General features: G+C 49.1%; 1 protein-coding gene across 3 annotated transcripts in view; it reads left to right on the top strand.

Moving 5' to 3' along the window:
* Vti1a (Vesicle transport through interaction with t-SNAREs 1a) overlaps positions 1-22,004 on the top strand; it is a 117,668-nt gene that overhangs the window by 1,089 nt on the left and 94,575 nt on the right. For all 3 annotated transcript variants that reach the window (XM_068388859.1, XM_068388867.1, XM_068388853.1), the window contains exons 2-3: positions 19,865-19,923; positions 20,143-20,281. In XM_068388859.1, the coding sequence (XP_068244960.1) occupies positions 19,865-19,923; positions 20,143-20,281 (198 nt within the window). The remainder of the gene's footprint in view (positions 1-19,864; positions 19,924-20,142; positions 20,282-22,004) is intronic.

The following is a 22,004-nucleotide window of genomic DNA, read 5'->3' on the forward strand; positions in this document are numbered from 1 at the left end:
AATTGCATAGATCTTTGCAAATACACTATTTTGAATCCCGTATTCAAGTGGCAGGAACTTTTGTTAACTAAGTTACAAATTTTATTAAAGAATTCCAGTATTGCGTCTTTAGTCAGCACAAGCCACAGGAGCTTCCTACCACTCAGTAGTTTAGAAAAACACTGGTAGATGGTACTTCTGTCCTAAGTTACTGGTTTGAACGGAATCAGGGCCCCATCGTTTTATATTCTAAACCTCTTTGTCATTTGTTTTCCGTATTTAGGAATACAATAAAATTATAGCTCTTATTTAATTTATGTTATGTTTATAATGAAAGGATAAGGTAGAAATGTGTGTTTGATATATTTAACCAGATAATGGGTAATGGAAGATACGTCCATGTTCGAACAGAGGCTTGAGCACCAAACTACATCTCACTCCATTAAGGTTGTATAATTGGTAATCAATGCTGAATTACTAGCCCAATTGAACTAATGCAGGTAGCGAATCATATTCCGTTTTTCAAAATATAGGAGCAATGAGATAATGATTAATCGCACGCGATGGTACGATAGAGAAGAAACCAATAAATCATTAGCTCAATTAAGCAAGGAGCTACTTGTAATATGATGAACTCTGCTACTAATGACTCCATAGAAAATAGGATGGAAAGTCACGTTTTCTATGCATTTGGAAGTCCTGGCAAACAAAGGCTCCAGTGATTTGACTATGTTTCAATACTGTCACTCGGTTTTGATCATGGTAACTTTTTTTATGACGATGACTAGTTTTGTATGATGATGACTGGTGTAAATAACAAAGTTTCAAAACTTGAATATAAATATCATACAGTTAGACTGGTTCCTTTGTATATTTTAAGGTATTTCGAACGTAATTGATGACGATATGTAGTACAAAGCTGTAGCATTTCAGTTATGGTAGTCGACGAACCATAACTCAAAAACAATGAATTTTTGCCTGACGCCATAATGAAAAAAAAAATTTCAAACCTACAAAATTTAGTAAATAAGTTTTATTTTTTACAAAGTGTTTATTGCACTGTTCTATAATTCTACTGATATCCCTAATGAAGCAAGTAAGGTGTTTCTGGTGAATTTTTAGGTTATTTGTACTATTCTGATTAGAATATTTGGCAGAAATCAGAAGTTTAAAATGTTACACTTGTGAAAATTCGAGAAGCTACGACTGAAATTTTTTTTTTACCTTTGCGAATTATTATTACTATCATAACAGTATTATTATTGTTATTGGAGCCTTTCTATATCAAAGGCCAGGGCCTCCTGTGCGAATAGAAAATGGGAATTTCTTGGCCATTTCATAGGCACTCGTAGCTATGGCCATCGTTCTACAAAACCCTTACACCACTCAACCTAAACTTTCCCACTTAACCTAACTTACAAGCCATGTCCCGAATCCCTCTCCCGGTAGGGAGCAGCGAACCTCCTTTGACTGCTGTGTTCTTAGTTTACCCTATGTTTGCTATCCAACAAGGTTCACTCTTGGCAAGGTAACACAATCATGTTTTAAAATAAAATCAATTTTACAAGGACAGTAATGAGAAAGTTTACTCTTGCCCCAACAAACCACATTAGATACATTATATCTATTAACTGAAAAAAACGGCTGTAATCAAATTACTTGATGTCACTGATGTTGTAGTCTTTGGAAGTTTGGGTTGCATTATCATCTTCCGAAGGGACAACTTTTGTAATTTTTAAGAATAGAACTTACCTGGCAGTTATATATATATAGCTATAGTCTCTGACTTTCGGCAGAATTTTTCAAAAATCGCGGCAACCGCCTTGTGGTGGTTGTGCGGTTAGGTGGTTAACAACCCTTATACATTCCCATTTTCTGTTCTTCAGATCATCTCTGCCGGCCGGATCGACAACACGTTAGTCCGTCATTAGAGTTTTTTCTTTCGCTTTCCCTGTGTCGCTGTACCAGTCTGCTATTTGGTGAAATACATTGATTTGGGGATTTGGCAATTGTGTTTTGTTTCTTCTGTGTGTTTTGCATTTTGATTATTATGAGTGATAAGCTTCATTTTCGTGTGTGTGCGAATGAGGAATGCAAGGTGAGGTTGCCGAAAATGTCGGTAGACCCTCACACCGTGTGTTTGGGTTGTACTGTAGGGGTTTTGAATGTGCACTTAATAAGAGGTGCGAAGAATGTAAGGTTTTGAATGAGAAGGATTGGTTGGCTATGAAGCGCTATGTGCGTAAACTAGAGCTCGATAGAGTTAGGAGAGCTTCTAGGTCTAAATCTAAGTCTGTTAGCGAGCTTAGTGTTGATTTATCCTTTGAACCTGTAATTAATTCCTCTTTGGAAGTTGATCCTTCCCCTGAGGTAGTAACTCCTGCCCCTTCTACAGGATCCGTATTTGCGGATGACCCTCGGTACGCTAGGATGGCTGCCGAGTTGAAGGCCATTAAAGATCAACTTGGGGCCTTTAGAGGTAAGCCTAGTGAAAGTGAGATTAGTGCTTGTGAAAGTGCAGTAGAGGTGGCGACTGATCGAACCTGTCATTACCCTTGGTCTAGACCTCTATCAAGCTCTCAGGACCAAGGGAGAATGTACGTTGACAACCGAAAGGGGGTGAGAGGTACGTACCCTCGGTCAGCCGTCGCCTCAGGCAGTCCTGTTGCCAGTTCCCAGGCTGCTCTTGACCGCCACGGAAAAGGTGTGTCGGACGTGATGGTTTCTTTCCCGAATCCCTCTCCCAGACGCAAATGGAAGTTTGAGGCGTCTAGACCTACGAAGAGGAGGTGGAACCGTGATGAACAGTCTCGTTCTCACTCTCCCGGTTCTAGTAGCTATGAACCTTGTCCTTCAGAGGACGATTTGGATTCCATGCCTGTGAAGAGGACGAAATCTAGGTCCGGAAGTCGAGATAGAGCAGCTGAAGATCCTTCTCCTTCCACCAGTATTCTTCGACAGCCTTCTCCTTCGGAACCGCAAGACCCAGCAGAAGTCGCTAAGTCTTTCATGTCAGTCATGCAGGAACAACTTTTTTCGTTGGTTCAAGCGTTTAGCCGCCCTCACGCCCAGTCCGACAGACGTAAAGACGACTCGTTGCCCATCAAGAAGTCGGCTTCTAAGAGGGATCGGAGTTCCTCTCCTAAGGAACCCTTGCGCGCTTCTTCGAAGACACGACACTCCTTCTCCCGGAAGTTCTCCCGAGACATCCGACAGCTCTTCAGTTCATCTTAGAACCCTCAGGAGGTTCGCCTCCTTGGGTGGGTAACTTCCCTTCCGAGGGAGGTTCCCTGCCCAGGTTTGAGTTTCTTCCCCTTTCGGGGGAAACTTCTCTTACCATTAATAATTATAATATGTTCCTGGTCCTCCGGCGGTTTTGCTCTTGGTGCTGAGTGACCGCTTTTGTAACCTTGCTCAAGGGGCTGAGCGGTTACATTCTCGGACCATAGTTTTTGTGCGACTATGCTCTTGGTGCTGAGCGGTCGCACCTGCAGCTACGCTCAAGGGGCTGAGCAGCTGCAGGAGCGCCTCTTCGGAGGTTGGCTCCTAGGTCACTTGCTGACCCTTCGGCCCTATGGGCTCCAGCTTCAGTCTCTTCTACGAAGTGTTCCTTTCTCGTTCGCGAGAGAGGACACTCATAGAGACTCCTCTTCGGAGGACTCCTTCTGCTGTTGTTGCTGAAGGCTCAGTCCCCTTCAGGGGGCAGCTGAGCCCTACGGTCTCTCCTGCGAGTGTTCTTCCCCGGGGGGGAAGTTCACCACACAGACTCCTTTTCGGAGGTCTCCTTCTGCTGTTGTTGCTGAGGTCTCAGTCCCCTTCGGGGGCAGCTGATGCCACGGTCTCTCCTGCAAGTGCTTCTTCCCCTTGGGGGAGTTCACCCCAGAGACTCCTCTTCGGAGGTCTGATGATGGTGCTCCAGCCTGTGGTTATCTTCATCTTCATCTTCCCCGCAGAGGATCCTCCTGCCAGACCTTCTCCTGGACGTAGATGCGCTTTGGGCACCAACGTACCTCGTTTCCAACGAGCACCAGTCCCTTCGTGGCAAAAGGGCTTACTCCACAATGTGGGTAAGTCCCTTAAGTGCCAGGTTTTACCTGCGCGAGTAGCGCGCTTGCGCTCTCCTGCTGTGTTCCAGACTTCTCTCCTGCGGTCTCCTGTAGCTGAGTCTCGCCGTAGATCTCCTGATCGCCAGCGCTCACCTGCGCCTCTGAGACATTCTGTGCGCCAGCTCTCTTCAGCTCGCCAGCGCTCACCTGCGCCTCTGAGACATTCTGTGCGCCAGCTCTCTTCAGCTCGCCAGCGCACTTCTGGACGCCATTTCCTGCTACGCGCCTTGTGCGCCAACGGTCTCCTGTACGCCCACGATCGCCTGCGTGCCAGCGCACATCTGCGCGCCCTTTTCTAATGTGTGCAATGTGCGCCAACGTTCGCCCTCGCGCCCACGATCTTTGGATCTAGGCACAGGCAAGGAGAATGTTCCTTCTTTTTACGCCCACGATCGCCTGCTCGCCAGCGCACATCTGCGCGCCCTTTCCTGATGTGTGCAATGCGCACCAGCATACTCCACGAGCTTCCAGATGTGGGTGGAGGCGAAAGACATGATTCCTTCACCTCCTCGCCGTCGATCTCCTGTGCTCTAGATTTGAACGAGTCTCTGAGCGCCCGCGCGCCCACGAGAAGTCTTCTGTACTCGCCCACGAGCGTTCGCTATTGTGCGTAACCTCACCATCTGGTACTGCCCCTCGCTGATATCTTCTGGCCGCGCAACCGCGCTCCATCGATCTCCTAGCGATCGCGCGCGATTCTTCGCCTGTCCGCTAGCGTTTTCAACGCGCCCACGCTTCAGATCGCCGCACGCGGCCATGCGTTGGCTCTCCCGTACGCGATCGGTCGCTACGCGCCATCGCTCGCCAACGCGCCATCTCCCGCAAAAGAACCATCGCTCGCCAATCGCACCATCGCACCATCGCTCGCCAACGCGCCATCGCTCGCTTACGCGTTTTAGGTCTTCCGACCGCGCCCGCGCATCCTCGTGCGCATGCGCGAACACGTTCGCCCGGGCGCGAACCAACGATTGTACCATCGCGCGAGCGCCGAGGGCGATTTCGACCGCGATTCCCGTCGGGTTTCGCAGCACGGGCAACCTGGCGAGTTTTTCTGGGCGCATACTTTCAGATCATCATAGTCACGATCTTCACCTTGTAAGCGCAGAGCATGGCACGTACAAGAGCAAGATGAATCTTCAGAAGAGTCTGGGTAACATTCTTCTCCCTTTTCAGGCAGGCCCCATCATCCCTCTCCTCAGGATCGCCCGATCCCCTTCCCTCCAACGGTGGCTGCTGACACTGCCTCTGTCAGTCGTCAATAGAGGGAATACCTCGAGATCATGGGGTAGCCTGATTTAGCTCTTCCTCCCCACCATTCCGTGCAACGGGCCTTCCGGGGGTTTTACCCTCGAGAAACTCTCCGCCCGGCAGGTGACATTCTCGACTTTGGGAATCTTGAGCCAGGAGGAAGCCGCAAAGGGTACCAGGCAGGCCACCTCGTTGCTGATCGTCGAGCTTGAGTCTCTGGCCATCCGGTCGCGACCCGAGGTTTTATACAAGGAAGCTCCGGGAAGGTTATGGAACTTTCCTCCTCTCAGACACGTGCACCATCGTTTCCCGACACCAAGTGTCGAACTTGGGGACAAACTCGATGTTGAAGCATTGAGATGCTGTGACCAAGAGGTTTTCTCTCGAAGGTCCCTACCGTGGATATCGGCAAACCCAGACACTCTTCCATCCTTGGAAGGGCCTTGTTTCAGCCCAAGGACAGGGAACGAGCGACTGAGAAGTGGAGAAAATCGTATCACGATTCGCTCCTCCAAGGCGCTTACATCCAGTCCCTACAAGCCTCCAGCGCCTCAACTTCTACAGCCTCGTTCAGCCTAGGACATCAGAACCGGCACGGGCAGCTAGACAAGGTGTCTATGCAGCTTCCCCCCTCCTGTTGGGGACAAAGGGCGAGAAGCCCTCCTGGGAAGGCAATAATCCTAGAGGGGGCGGCCTAGGCCGCAAACGCTAGGATGGGCAACCCCTACCTGCATCCACCAGTGGGGGGGGGGATGCCTGGAGTTGCGCCTTCAAGTGGCAGCAACTCGGGGCCGATTCCTGAACGATCTCCATGATCAGCCAGGGATTTCGTGTCCCGTTTCGTAGCGTCTCTACCTCCCCTGTCAGCGAATCCAGTGTCGATGAGCCCCTATGCCATGGGATCGGCAAAGGGGCTAGCCCCTCGGGCAGAGGGCGAGACCATGCTCTAGAAGGATGCTCTCCAAGGTTGTCGGCGGCTCCCCCCAAGGTTCTTCAAACGACTCTTTCTTGTAAGAAGCGCCTGAAGGCTGGAGACCCGCCATCGTCCTCTTAGCCCTGAACAAGTTTGTCGTACAAACTTCGGTCAGTATGGTACAACAGATTCGATCAGATTTGTAGGGAAACCACAAGACTTCACGTGCATACTAGATCCGAAAGACAGGTACTTCCAGATCCCAATCCATCCGTCTTTACAGGAAGTACTGGGAATTCAGCCTAGGCAACAGATATACCAGTTCAAGGTGCTGTGCTTCGATCTCTCCACAGCACCGCAGGCATTCACCAGGATGTTCATCCCGAATCCTCATGTCCACACAGGAGCGGCTTCCGCCTCCTTCGTTTTCTGGATGACTAGCTAACCCCGGCAGTTTTGGTATCGACCCTTCTACGACACCGAGACAAGCCTCTGGGACTTTGCCAAGATCTAAGGATCATGGTAAATCTCGAGAAGTCTTCTGTTTCCATCGCAACAACTGGGATATCTAGGCTTGATATTAGACTCCAATCTCCGTTAAGCCTTCCCACCAGATGACAGGATAGCAAGGCGGAGGAGAGTCGTAGAACCTTTCCTCAGGCGAGGAGAGTCTCCAGCCTTTTTCTGGTTACGCCTCCTAGGTCACCTTCCTCCTTGACCCCTCTAGTCCCAAACACTCAACTCAGGATGAGTCTCCTGCTTTGGCGACTCAAGTCCCGGTGGAATCAAGACTATGATTCCCCAGACATTCTGGTCCTATGGGACCTGCCGAACGAGGGATCCTGCCGTGGTGGTTGACCTACGAAGCCTTTGCTAGAGAGTGTATATATATATATATATATATATATATATATATATATATATATATATATATATATATATATATATATACATATACATATACATATACATATAAATAAACGGATTTTGAACGAAGCGAAAAATCAATTTTTGGGTGAGATAGCCATGTCGTCCTGATGGAAGGTTCCTTTAGTAGCTTCCTTAGGGTATATATGACTACAATGGATATTCTCAGAGAATTAAACTAAAGGTTTCCAGAATTCTAACTTCTGGGGCGAGTACCCTTAAGATATCCCTTTAGGATATCGTATAATAACGGGATGTATTCTTGACACGCCACATAGCTATCTGCACCCCACATAGCATTTACGCTTTGAGGGGGAAGTTGGTGGCAAGATATGGGAGGAACCGTTACAAAGTTCTCCTCCTCCTTTACTGTTATTGGTACTCGGATGACGTCGTAAGCGACACCATCTTGGCTGACGTCATCACCGCCCGCGAACTCCATTCCTTTTGGCGTCAAGGCCAGCCCCCATGATACAGTAAGATCGGGAGGGAGCCTGCAAAGGCCTAATAGAGAATAAGGGCGGGTCCATCAGGACAACATGGCTATCTCACCCAAAAATAGATTTTTCGCTTCGCTCAAAATCCATTTTTTTTGGGCTCAGGCCATGTCGTCCTGATGGAAGTGTACCAGAGAATTAATGTATCATGGATTTTTTCCCTTCAGTAGTGCCTTCGACTTCTAGACAATATTCCTTTGGTCTAATGACCCAAGAGACCTGTGACATTACCGGTATATGTCACTTCAGTTAAGCATGTACTATGTTACTGCTTCCTGCCCCCCAGCAGGGATGAGTCCTCTTGGACTTAAGAAAGTCTCGAAGTTTCATGATAAATGGAACTCACCCAGCATCAAGAAGTACCTGCCGGTCCCAAAGCAAGGTAATAGGTAAGGTAAGTATAACGTGTTGGAACAAATTACCTCAGTCTAGATGAGTTTTAAGTGAAGGAACAATAGAATTTCATTGTTCAGTCATTTTATACAGAATAGAGGGATATTAAAACTCTCAAACAGTATTTTATTACAATGTTAAGGCAAAATAAGACGCACGAAAACAGCAAATTCGTTTATTGGGCATAAATAAGAATTAGCATACATAAAAGTAATAAATGTAAATTGTAATGGAATGTAAATTAGTTGCATAGACTTGGGACATTTATAGAAATAGTTGTGGTATCTGAAAAGGAAAACTTGCCATCACACACGTTAATTCCATAGGAGTTATAATGTCTTTCTAGAATGTCTTATATACACTTCATGTTTGAAACACGTGGCACAAGTGTTTAGTCTATGTGACTTCACCTTAGTATATTTAGAACAGTCCGCAGTGTCACTCGGTGACACTATTTTCACTATGTTGCGCACTAGGGTCAACACAGACACCCTTAGATTTAGAGTCCCATATAACTCACTGTTCATCGCAGCACTAAGTAGCAGGTTTTAACACACTACCTGCAGCTACCATGAAGTGTTTGATTTCTTGCACCTGCTTCGCGTAGTGTTTAAAGAACACTCTCGATGACTTCCATCCCGTGGATGAGCGAAGACCCTCGAAGTCCATCGACTGGAAGAAATTCAGGGAAGAGGCGACTTTCCTGGGATCGTGACCTGCGGGTGTACTGTCAGGATCTGCTCTGCGAATGAAGTAGGTGATCTTCGCCCTTAGTTGTTTAAGTGACAAGTCAGAACCCGATGTTTCCCCTTTAAAGAGCTGTCCTCCACCGAAGTCCGAAGTTCTTTGAAGGTAGACCTTTAGGCTCTCCACTGGGCACAGGGAGACATCTTCCTTCATAGGGCAGATTCTCCAGGTGGGTAGCTCGTTCTTGGCGAGAAACGTTGGGTCAGGAAAGAGGGCGAGTTCGCCTGTTTCTGCGAACTGGATCTGGCCTTCTTCCCTTGATAATGCCACAATTTCACTAACTCTAGCCCCCGAGGCTAGAGCAAATAAGAAAATCACTTTCTGAGTCAAATCTTTCAGAGGGCAAGTTTTGTTGTCCAAACCTGAGGCAAAATGTAGCACCTTGTCAAGAGACCAGGAGATGGGTCTCGGAGGGGGTGCGGGTCTGAGTCTAGCACATGCTTTCGGCAACTTGTTGAAGATTTCACTAGACAGGTCTATTTGGAAGGCGTATAGTAAGGGTCTTGTCAGGGCCGATTTGCAAATGGAAATCGTGTTGGCTGCCAAGCCTTGTCCATGAAGGTGAATGAAGGAGGACAAACAAAAATCCATTGATATTTCCTTAGGATTTCTTGCCTTGACAAAGGCCACCCATTTCTTCCAAGATGACTCATATTGCCTTCTGGTAGATTTTGTTTTATATTCCTCTTAAGAAGTCTAAGCTTTCCTTCGAGATCCCAAACCTCTTCTTGACGGCTAGGGAGAGAAAATCATGAGATGAAGGTCTCGGGTTTTCTGTGATGAAGCGAAGACAGTCGACTTCTGAACTTTTTGGGATAGAACTGGGTTCGGCAGGGGAATTAGCTTGTGTTGTAACTCCAGGATCAATGGGAACCAGTTGCTTCGGGGCCACTTGGGAGCCACTAGGGCCGCTATTCCTTGGAAGGATCTCAGCTTGGTGAGGACTTTTAGCAGAAGGTTGGGTGGAGGGAACAGGTAAATCTTGGTCCATCTGTTCCAATCCAGGGACATGGCGTCCACCGCTTCCGCTCGGGGGTCCTTGTATGGGGCCACGTAGCGAGGAAGTTTCTTGTTGTCGCTCGTTGCGAAGAGGTCGATCTGCAGTTCCGGGACTTGTTGGGAGATGAAGGAGAACGAGTCTGCGTCTAGGGACCATTCTGACCCTATCAGGGCTGTCCTGGATAGAGCATCCACCGTCACGTTGCGGAATCCTTGTAGGTGAACTGCTGAAAGGTGCCATCTTTTCTTCTCCGCCAGGCGGAAGATGGGCAACAACACTTGGTTGAGTTGGGGCGATCTTGAGCCCTGACAATTGAGACATCTGACCACTACGTCGCTGTCCAGGGTCAGTCGGATATGGACTGAGGGATGTGGGGACAGCCTCTTCAGAGTGAGAAGGACTGCCTTGGCCTCCAAGATGTTGATGTGAAACATCTTGAATTGGGGAGACCATGTTCCTTGAACTTGACGTTGATGGGAGTGACCCCCCCCATCCTTCTAGCGATGCGTCCGTATGGATGACGACCGAGGGTGGAGGTATTTGAAGAGGTACCGACCTTTTCAGATTCTTTGCCTCCGACCATGGCTTGAGGAGTGATCGTAACCGAGTCGGCAGAGGTCTCTTGAGATCTCTTTGAGTGTTTGATGCGTATCATCTCCAGACTACCGAAGCATCTTTTAGCTGTGCTCTTAGCACTGGGTCTGTCACTTAAGCAAACTGGAGGGAGCCGAACACCCGAGTCCTTCTTGGGAACACAGAATAGTCTTCCTTGGAACCTGATGGACTTTACCCTCTTGATAACCCTCTTGTTAAAGAGTTCTTGGACGTATTCTTCCAGAACGGGGGTGGAGTGTTGGAAGAATCGGTGGAAAACTGGTGGTGGTGTTTCCCAGCTCCAGTATAGTCCGTTCTTGATGATGCTGTGAGCCCAGGGATCGAAGGTCCAACGATCCTGGAAGAGGTGGAGTCTTCCTCCCACCGGAAGCATCTCATTGCTTCTGGTTGCCGGAGGGTTTACCTCCTCGACCGCCTGCTCCCTTGCCTCCTTTCCCTCTGGAGGGACGTCTAGAGGAGTCTCTGCCGATGCCTCTACCTCTGGGACGAAAGGTAGTCGATTGCCTCTCGTTGGCGGGCGTGAAGGCTGGTGACGGAGTCACCACCGGCTTGGGTACCAGTTGGAAGGTTTGTTGGGGCTGAGCCATCAACTGGGGAGCAGCGGTTGCAGGAAGCTGGTGTTTAGCCTGACGAGGCTGTGGTCTCGGCTTCTTGGACTACTACTTTGGTTGGGGGCCCTCATCCGGAGAAGATTTCCTCTTTGCTGACATGCCCCACTTTTGGAGAAGGTTCCTGTTCTCCGTGGCGGCCTTGTTAACAATCTCTTTCACCAAGTCATTGGGGAAGAGATCTTTCCCCCAAATGTTGGAAGAATTCAGCTTCCTTTGTTCGTGTTTCACTGTGGCAGACGCAAACACGAACTCTCTGCAGGCCCTCCGTGCCCTGACGAAGCTGTAGAAGTCTTTCGTCAGAGTAGCTAGGTGGGTCTTGGCTAAGACCATGTAGACGCCTGGGGTCCTCTGTTCCCCAGCCATCGTCTCCATAATCACCTGGAGGGAAAGGGAGGCGGCCAGCCTCTCTTTCGTGTCCTGCTCCCGACGAAGGAGATACTCAGAGAGCTTGGGGAGGTTCTCGCTGAACTGTCATCCAGCGATGTCGGCCTCCAACTTTCCCACGGAGAAAGTTAACTGGATGTCCTTCCAGTTTTTGTCGTCGGGGTGTAGGGCAAGGGAGAGGGGCCTACATTCCTCCAATGTAGGGCAGTGTTTCCCTTCCTCCACCGCCTTCAGTACAGCTAGAAGAGACTTCTCCGCGAAGGGGAAGACCATGGTGTTTGGAACAAGAAAGACGGGTGTTTCTTGCTAAGGGCCGGCACCTTCGAGTTGGTGTAGCCCTTGTCCTTCAAACAGCCGGCTAGCAGTGATTGAGCCTTTGCGTGGTCAAACACAATGACCTCCTTCGGCTCGGTTTCTTCTTTGGAAACAGGTTCTGACTTGAGGCGGATGTAGCAGTCCGGGTATGCCTCAAAGCTAGGCCAGAATTCCACCTCTTCTAGGGGACGGCACCTAGCTTGTCATTGACGAAGATCCTGCCGCTAGTGATAGGCATGTGCTCGGCATGCCTCCATGGATTAGTCACGGAGCAGGTGGGAAGGTCCTTCACGTTCATCCTCCTCTGAGGCTCATGTTGCTTCGTCAAGCGGAGGATTTCTTGCGGAACCTCTCCTCGAGGATTGCCATCATGGCCTGGAAATTGTCCATGGAGTCGTCCGCTCTTGTGGGCATAGGAGTGGACGATGTAGAGGGGACTGGTTCCGAAATGACTACGGAAGCGACAGAGGGCACTGTGGCGCCTTCTTCTTCGGAGTCAGGAGCCGTTCTAGGTTCCTCTTCTTGACCCTCGGACATCAGGGTCCTCTCGGTGATATCCGACACCTCTGACATCCTGTCATCGTCGTCGAAATGGATGTCCTGAAGTGCGTCCGAAACATCTGGGTCGACCGTCAGTTGGACGCAGGGGATCTCGGGTTTGGGGATGACAGCATCCGCAGATGCCTTAGGAAAGAGCATAGCTCTCATCTTTTTGCTGGGAAGATAGGGCCCGGTGGTGTTCTTTTGGAAACCACGCACCCACTTGCGCAGTTTCTCTCGAGCGATGTCCCTTGACTCCGCAGACTGGGGAGTCTCGAACGCCTCGTTGAGCAGGTCCTTGCAAGTCGTGCATACCTGCGGGTCCCAGTACCTCAGAGATCCCTGGGTGACGAAGCAGCTGGTGGGGGTTCGGCTTGCCAGGTGGCCGAACGCTGCAGAAGGCGCTCTCACACCGGATGTACTCCTCCTGTAAAGAAGAAAGGGGTACATGAGTATGCAGAAGTCTATAATGATAGACTTAGAATAATACTAGGTTAATCTTAATGTAATCTTAATTAAAATATAAGATTTCTTTCTAAGTGTAAGCTTAGGAAAGGTAAGCTGGAAATGAAGCAGGAAAGACACATACTTGTGAATCCTGCCCAGCCAATTGCCGTGACCTTTCTCCATTACTAACTCTAGGGCTTCCGTTCAGGTAAGCCTTAAGGGGGAAGCTATCCCGTAGGGATAGAGTAGCGTAGCTAGCACTTCCTCCGAGGTATTAGTAGCGGTGAAAGGGAGAGAGCAGATGATCATTCAGCATAGGGAAAAGGGGAAAATAATTATCCTCAATTCAAGTAGGTCCCGGCAAGGGACTGCGCATGGATGCACAGAGTATGCTAGGAAATTATTTATTGCATAACTATACACCATAGTTTTCTGTCTAGGGTATGTACTATACCACAGATGTACTGGCTACCGTATACAGCCATATAACAGACACTGTCGGCGCACTGCAGGCAGGGTTAGAGAAAGAGGACAGTCCACTGTCGTAATATGAAATAGGTGGAGCCGGCGCATCGGAGGCACGCTGGACGCCGGCGAGCCGCCGGTTGAGGGTAACCCATTCCAGCCATGAGTCTATGTGGCGGGGAAAGGGAGACAACCTCAAGTATTGTTGGCGATGTCGGCGACCGCCGGCGGCCGGCAGGCAACCGGCTGTAGGTACCCCTACACTTTCATCAATCCATGTGACTGAGAGGAGACCTAGGCTACACTGTCGGCTGTTGCCGGCAGAGTTGTGCGATAGTGGACCGGCACTTGATTGAGAGAGAGAAAGCAAAGAGGAAAGGAGAGGGGAGGGCGGCAGCTCACTACCCTAACCTCGCCTTCCTCGAGAAGGAGGGTTCAAATGGAAGGAAGAACATTTTATGATCAGGCTTCCATCCAGCCGCAGCTCAGCCGGCGGGTGGCGATCCAAGGGAGGACCGAAGAACACTTAAGATAGCAGGGAGGTCTCCCGCCGGCAGATCGACCTGCCGTTATGCTATCCCATAGCTGAACTATGTAAGGGAAGCTAAACGGCTTGGCCTAGCAGGCGAAAAGACTGGGCCGACCCCACAACCTGCCGGTACTCGGTGAGTTGTAGGACGGTGGACAGGGGTGTAATGGCTAGCCCATCACCAAAGGACAGAGGGGGAGGGGAAAAGGTCCTGTGAAGGGGTGTGGGGGTTGGTGTAAGCCTTCCCTAGCACCCTAAAAGGGGATTCTGTTTCGGTACCGGCACCTCCCCAGGTATAGGGAGAGTACATTATCCAGCCTAGGGTGGGTTAGTACAGTAAGAGAACAGTAATGACGTGCTGTCCCAAACTATAAAGAAACAGAATCCTTGACCCTGCCTAACCTAGGCTAGGAAAAGTGTATCTCCCAGCCCAGAGCAGGCAGGCGCAAGACAAGTCGCTAGGCCACAGGGAGTAAGGGTCATAACCCTTCCAGGTGTGGCCTAGGGTGGAGGGCAAAGCCCCCCCCCCCTGTTTTGCCATCCAGCAGGGACCAAAAGGAGAGTTCATTCACCTAATGGGGTAGCTGGGGGCAAACGACTGGTACTCTGAGGTTCTGACCCAAACTCAAAGCTCATGAACTATGGCTCTGGGCAGGGAAAGAAAATCCTAGCCTAACCTCACCCCAATCACGATTCAAGGAAAGGAGGGCTAGGATGTAGCCTAGGCTACCTCAGAGGGAGGAGAGATTACCTTATGCGTAAAGGTAACCGGGGAGGTGTGAAAGTATACAAAAGCCCCTAAGCCGTTAGGTTAGGGGCAGAGGAATCGACTACCAAGATCATCAAAACCCCTTGTATACTCTCTAGAAGGAGGAAAAACCCATGTGCAATCTCTGAATCTTATATGTATAATTGCCTAATATCTTCATCTAATAAATAACACCAGGAACACTTATTATATCATTCATGAAAGTAAACTAAAAAGCCTAGGCTAGCATGCCTAGGCGACTGGGCTAGCATCTCTAGCGTCATAAAATCGGCTACCTACACTCGCCGAAATTAAAGAATACTATCGGCATAATATAACTAATCCTAGCGCAATGAAGACTAAATAACTAATACTGATACAGTAATTAGTTAAGAAACCAGGACAGTTGTTTTGGCTAACTAAATAAAGCATGTGATGCGAACAACAGCGTCAGAGACGCCTCCGGTTAGGCAATAGCTCTGCCACAAAACACAGTATTTTAAGATAAAAAAGCGTTACTTTATGGCGAGAGCTAATTTATACAATATAAGAATAAGGTACTCAACTTTCCAGAGGCAGAAGAAGCTGAAGATTGCAAAATGCTGACAGTAAATAGCGAAATAACTGGGAAAAAACACCTGGTCAAATACGTTACTACGAAAGGAATGGAGTTCGCGGGCGGTAATGACGTCAGTCAAGATGGCGTCGCTTAGGACGTCATCCGAGTACCAATAACAGTAACGGAGGAGGAGAACTTTGTAACGGCTCCTCCCATATCTTGCTACCAACTTCCCCCTCAAAGTGTAAACGCTATGTGGGGTGCAGATAGCTATGTGGCGTGTCAAGAATACGTCCCCTGTTATTATACGATATCTTAAAGGGAAACCTTAAGGGTACTCGGGCCAGAAGTTAGAATTCTGGAAACCTTTAGTTTAATTCTCTGGGAATATCCACTGTAGTCATATATACCCTAAGGAAGCTACTAAAGGGACCTTCCATCAGGACAACATGGCCTGAGCCCAAAAATATATATACACATACATCGTCGTCGGCGCCCACTCGTGTCCGAGTATTGGGTTCTGTCGTTAGCCATCAGCCTCCTATCTGTGGGGTGGGTGCTTATGCCTGATGTGGCTGTTAAGTCCTAGTCTGTGGTGGAAGAGTCGCGGACAGTGTTCACAAGGGAGGGTAGGTGGTGGGCTGGGCTGTTCTAATCGCTCTCTCCTTCTTCTCCTCCTAGCCTCCTCATTTTGTCTCCTCCTCTCCTCGAAGTCCACGGTGCCATGGTGTACTGTACTCCTCCAGGTTTTCCTGTCCCTGGCTGTTTCTTCCCACGAGGAAGGATCGATGTCAGTTAGAGCCAGGGTGCGCTTTAGTTGATCTTTATAGCGCATTTTCGGGGCTCCTCGTGGTCTGGTGCCCTGGGTCAGTTCTCCGTAGAATATTTTCTTTGGGAGCCTAGATGGATCCATCCTATGCACGTGTCCTATCCAGCGGAGGCGGTGGTGGATGATGGTGGCCTCCACGCTGGTCAGCGAGGCACGTTCTAAGACTTCAATGTTGGTGGTGTGGCTCTCCCAGGGGATTTTCAAGATCTGCCTCAGTTTCATTTGTTGGAAGCGTTCTAGGATATTAATATCGTTTCTATATAGCGTCCATGTTTCACATGCATACAGGAGTGTGGAGAGGACTACTGCCCTGAACACCATTATTTTGGTGGTCATTGTCAGTGCATGGTTGTTAAATACGCGGCAGTTGAGTCGGCCAAAGGCGGAGTGGGCTGCCCTGATCCTGTTCTCCACGCCCTTTTTGCTTGTGGGATCTGATGTTAGGATGCTCCCTAGGTAGGAGAACTGGTCCACCTGTTCTAACGGTTGGTCATTCACTGTGGTATTGAAGTTGGGGAGCATCAAACCTGGTGGATGTTGGACGAGGGTCTTGGTTTTGTCTGAGTTGACTTGCATCCCAAAACGTTCGTAGGCAGAGTTGTATGCATCAGCTAACGACTGCAGGTCCTCTGCCGTCTGACCTGGGGTGGCATTGTCGTCAGCATACTGCAGTTCTCGCACTGCACACAAGGTGGTCTTGGTTCTGGCGCGGAGTCTAGCGAGGTTGAAAGCGCCTCCATCCATGCGGAAACGTAGGTCGACTGAGGGTGTGTCTGGGGGAATCTCGTTGAGCATTGCTGCGGTGTATAGCGAGAAACACGTCGGGGCCAGAACACAGCCCTGCTTCAGGCCGCCGTTGATGGGGAATGGATCTGAAATAGAGTTCTGGTGGCAGACTCTCCCAACCATTCCGTCATGGAGGGCACGCACCAGCTTGACAAAATCGGGTGGGCAGCCATATCTTTTGAGGACAGCCCACATGGCAGGTCGAGGTACTTTGTCGAAGGCCTTTTTCAAATCCCAGAAGATGAACATTAAGGGCTGTTGTTGTTCGAGGCTCTTCTCTTGTAGTTGTCGCGCACAGAAGATCATGTCTATGGTCCCGCGGGAAGGTCGAAAGCCGCACTGAGACTCTGGCAGGACGTCTTCTGCGAGAATAAGGAGGCGGTCAAGGAGAATCCGAGCGAAAATCTTACTCGCGATGCTTAGTAGTGATATTCCCCGGTAGTTGTTGCAGTTCTCTCTGTCTCCCTTCTTGAAGATGGTAACGATGTTTGCATCGCGGAAGTCACTGGGGGGGGGGTCTTGGTCTCCCATATTTTCAGTATAAGGAGCATCAAACGGTTCCTCAAGCCGGGGCCACCGTGAGTGAGGAGCTCCAACGGGATGTTGTCTGGCCCTGGGGCTTTGCCGGGCTTCATGCGCTGCAGGGCCTTGTTGAAGTCATGGATGGAGGGTGGTAGTGCCATCCAGTGACGGACGGGATGCTGCGGGGTCATTCGCAGGAGATCGTCTGGGGTGTCTGCTTGGTCATTGAGGAGGTTCTCAAAGTGAGACCTCCACCTGGCCAGGATGCCCTCGCTGTCGGTGATGGTCGTGGCCCCATCCGCGTCCTTCAGGCTGCCCACTGATGACCGTGAAGGACCAAATATTTCTTTTGTTGCTGCATAGAAGCTGCGCAGGTCACGTTGGTCAGCGAAACTCTGTATTTCTGCAGCTTTTCTTTGCCACCAGGTGTTCTGGGCTTCACGGTACCTCTTTGGCAACCAGCTTCAGCCACCTTGTGAGCACATTTGTTAGCTGCTGTTGGTTGGTTTTCCAAAGTCAGGCGTGCTTGTCGTTTGGTTTCAATGAGAAGAGAGTTGGTAGCATCATTCTCATCAAACCAATCCTGCCGTTTCTTGGTGGTGTAGCCTAGTGTTTCCTCCGCGGCACGGGCCATGGCGTTTCTGAGGGTGGTCCAGTGGTGCTCGACAGTGGCCTGACCCACAGGGTCTGCGAGGTATTGTTCGCAGGTCTCCTTGTAGTTCTGTGCCACCTGTGGGTTGCGGAGCTTCCTACAATCAAAGCGTTGGTGTGGTACGCTGTCAGGTGCCCTTCTGGGTGGTCGTAGGGTCGTCACGGAGAGTCGGGTGATGAGGAGTCTGTGGTCCGTCCAGCAGTCGTCCGGTCCGGGCATGGATCGGGTGATGCGGACGTCTCCTCGGTCTCTGGCTCTGGTCAGGACGTAGTCCAGGGTGTGCCAGTGTTTAGACCGTGGGTGTCTCCATGTGGTCTTTTGTCGCTTTGGTAACTGGAAGATGGTGTTGGTTACCACAAGTTGGTGTTCTGCACACAGACCCAGTAGGAGTTGGCCATTGGCGTTGCAATTTCCAATGCCATGGCGGCCGATGATTCCCTCCCACAGGCGATGGTCTTTGCCTACTCGGGCATTAAAGTCGCCAAGCACAACGAGCTTGTCATTGGCGGGCACTGCCTGGATGGTGCGGTCGAGCTGGGTGTAGAAGGCAGCTTTGTTATCATCGGTTGAGGTCATAGTCGGGGCGTAGACAGAGATCAGGGTGAGATGTCTGTCCCGCGTGATGGGGATGCGGACAGTCATCAGGCGCTCACTGATGGCCTTGGGAGCGAGGTTGTGCTGCTGCACTAGCTGGGAACGGATGGCGAAGCCGACACCGTGGATGCGAGGCTCCTCTAGGGCCTTGCCTTTCCAGAAGATGGTGTAGCCTGTTCCAGCTTCCCTGATGTTGCCCTCTTCGGGTAGTCTGGTCTCGCTAAGAGCCGCCACATCAACATTGAAGCGGGCTAGCTCCTTGCAGACGAGGGCTGTACGTCGTTCCGGGCGGTTGGTGTTCGTCGCGTCTTGGAGGGTGCGGATGTTCCACGCACCTAAGGTTAATATTTTTTTCTTGTTATTTCGACCGCATTAGTGGGATGTCCGCCAGCCGCGGTGAGCTGACCAGACGGGTTTGCCGTGTCCGATGTTTACCCCACGTTTTCTAGGGGCCTCCCCATGTGGGGTGGGCTGCGGTGTCCTCAATAGGCCAGCCCAGTCACGGGTCCAGCTGCCGAACTCTGGTGTCACGGCACCGTCACCAGAGAGCGACTGAATCTTAGACTCGCCGCCTGAATGCAGTCGTGGGCTAAGGGCTTCCAGCTATCCAGGCCTGCCCCCTTCACCCACGGTGCTGTCGCCTCAGGACTTGCTGGTGGTGATGATGATGATGATGGTGAGAAAGAGATGAAGAAGGGTGGAGGAAACGACAGAATGCCAGTAGCTAGGTATATTGTTTTGGGTGGTCGTGGCTTTGCAACGGCCACGCACACACACTTGGCCCACATCATTTTCACCGCGGCTCAAGACATATGAGACAGGCGGCTTCTCCGATGTTGGTTGCATCGGGCTGCCGGGTTCTTGTTATGTCGAGGCCCGCCTTGTTGCCTGCCCGACAGGCATTGCCCTCTTCCGCCGGCGCTGGGAAGCTCCGCCGTTGGGGTCTTGTTTGGTTTGATTTTGGAGTTTTCCTTCTCCTAGCCTTTGCCTATCTTAAAATAAAGGAGAAGGCCTATAGGGGTCCAGTCTTGGTCTGGTCTCTCAGAACTGGCCTTAGCGGTATGGTTGAGCCTGCCAGGGTGGATAAACTACCCCACCGCCATTGCCCAGCCCATCATTGGGACACTCAAGCCCCTCTACTGCAGCAAAGTGCTGGACCATCAGAGGGGACACATACATACATACATACATATATATACAAATTACTTCCAAATTTTTTATATTTCATAGTTCATACTGTTTTTTTGTAGAACTTTTATTTCAGACTTAAAAAAAATTCTCTTTTATTAAATCAGATACTATCTTTTGAAACTTTACATAGTGGCGTATTATATTCTAATACTTGGTCTCTTTTCATGACTGATTCTAAATACAGTATCATAATGCTTAATGTATTTATGTCAAATTTATAACCCATAATTACTTTACTAGTTTGATGGTGTTTTATGTTTGTTTCAGCTGACAAAAGAACACTTATTGAAGATGTGGAGAAACTTAAAGAAGAAGCAAAGGAATTGGTAAGCAATCATAAACTAGGAACTACATTTTAAAAGGTTTTTTAGCTTTTGGATTAAGGTAATTTCTGTCTGTTTCTATAATTTTTGAAGAATATTATACAGTATAAGGAATTATGTATCGTGTATTACAATATAGAGTAATTAAAAGATTACTTTAGAAAATTATTTTAGTTTGTTAACAGTTTAATCATAAATGTATCCTGCTAATGTTGTTTTCAGCTGGAAAGAATGGATTTAGAAGTGCGGGACATGCAACCTCAGAAAAGAGAAAAGTATACTTCACGTATAAAATGCTATCATGTTGAATTGCAGCGACTGGAAGCTGAATACAATCGTTCCAAGTCCCGTATTACTGATGGTATGGGTCGATCAAGATTTTTTGATTATAGTTATTTAATTTTTGTATTGACCTTCTTTGTTATCATAGTAGATATCTTAGCTTTAATATGCAATGATTTAGTTTCCACAAGCATGAAAAGGTACTGTACATTTGTCCCGGTGCAAAAGACAAATCTTACGCTCTTTAATAGAATTATTATTTCAGCAAAGCTGAAACTAGTCGAGGCTTTTGAGATGACAAGGTTTAACTACCCACCGCTAGTTAGCGGGGGTGGAGCAGGGTAGGTTCACCCTCAGCTCCCACCAGTACTAGCAACCAACTGTCACTTTTTAATTCGGCCAGTAGAGTTCAGATGTGTCTCACTCTCCCGTTAACCCTTATAACTGGCCTAAAGCTAATTTGTTCCAACACGAATACTTACCTCGAACTACTTTCTTAGGAGGTCACTGGTGATCTCTCTCTGCCGACCAGAGTTTTGAGTAGTTACCCCCCCCACTCCTCGCTCTAAGTAGCCTTACCCCCGGCATCAAGGAATGTGCCCCGAGGGTAGGATTAAGGTAGGTCGCTAGCTTGCTGGGTCAGCATCGTCATTAAGTTCTCTGGTCGCGAGGCGTTAACAACCCTCGCTCTCGTATCTCTGTCGATCCTTTGTGTGCGTTCTGTGTCCCACGTGTTCCCAGCGTGGCAACTTGCGTTTTTCCAGTGTGCTTTCCCAAGTGTTCCTGTGCGTTCACTTTTCAACCGTGTGCTTATTATTATTATTATTACTGTCCAAGCTACAACCCTAGTTGGAAAAGCAAAGTGCTATAAGCCCAGGGGCTCCAACAGGGAAAAATAGCCCAGTGAGGAAAGGAAATAAGGAAATAAATAAATGAAGAGAATAAATTAACAATAAATCAATCTAAAAAAAGTAACAACTTCAAAACAGATATGTCATATATAAACTATTAACAACGTCAAAAACAAATATGTCATATATAAACTATAAAAAGACTCCTGTCCACCTGGTCAAGAAAAGATTGGAAACATTGATTCATAAATGCAATAGCGTCTGTAATTTTGGTACTTATCAAGGGATTGACTGCGAGGTATGTCCAAAAGGAAACCAGACTTACAACAAACCTTATCGGACACTTTAACCCTTTTACCCCAAAGGACGTACCGGTACGTTTCACAAAAGCCATCCCAGTGTTTTAATTGATTTCCTTAAGTGCTTGTATCGTGCGTTGTGTGCGTTATGGAGCAGATTCGCCGTTGTCCTGGGCCTATAGCCGGGAAATCGTGTGGAGCGTTCCTCTCCAAGCCCGAAGTAGATCCTCACTCCCTTTGTTCCTCCTGTAGGGGCAAAGTTTGCTCGTCAGCAGACACGTGCCCCGAGTGCATAGACTGGAGCGATATACAGTGGGTACGTTACGGTACCAAGAAGAGGAAATCAGCGAAACGTTCCCCCAGGAAAATTAGTGTTTCCTCGCCGTTACCGTCACCCAGTGAGCGGTCCGACGGGGTTTCGGTTTCGCCATCCCCTACACAAAATAGGGGACGAGGTAAGTCTAGTGAGGTGGATGAGCAAGGCGTCCTATCCCAGGAGCCCAGTGTTAGTGCAGTGCCAATAGCGGGCCCCTCTAGGGCTAGTGAAGGACCCAGTAGTGCGTCCGGAGAGTCAGCCCTTGTGCTCGGGGGGCACGCTTCCTCCGATGACCCCTTGTGGGGTAGTAACGCAGTCTCAGTGTCACCGCCGCCC

The sequence above is a fragment of the Palaemon carinicauda genome, chromosome 1 (assembly GCF_036898095.1).
Source record: "Palaemon carinicauda isolate YSFRI2023 chromosome 1, ASM3689809v2, whole genome shotgun sequence".
NCBI lineage: Eukaryota > Metazoa > Arthropoda > Malacostraca > Decapoda > Palaemonidae > Palaemon > Palaemon carinicauda.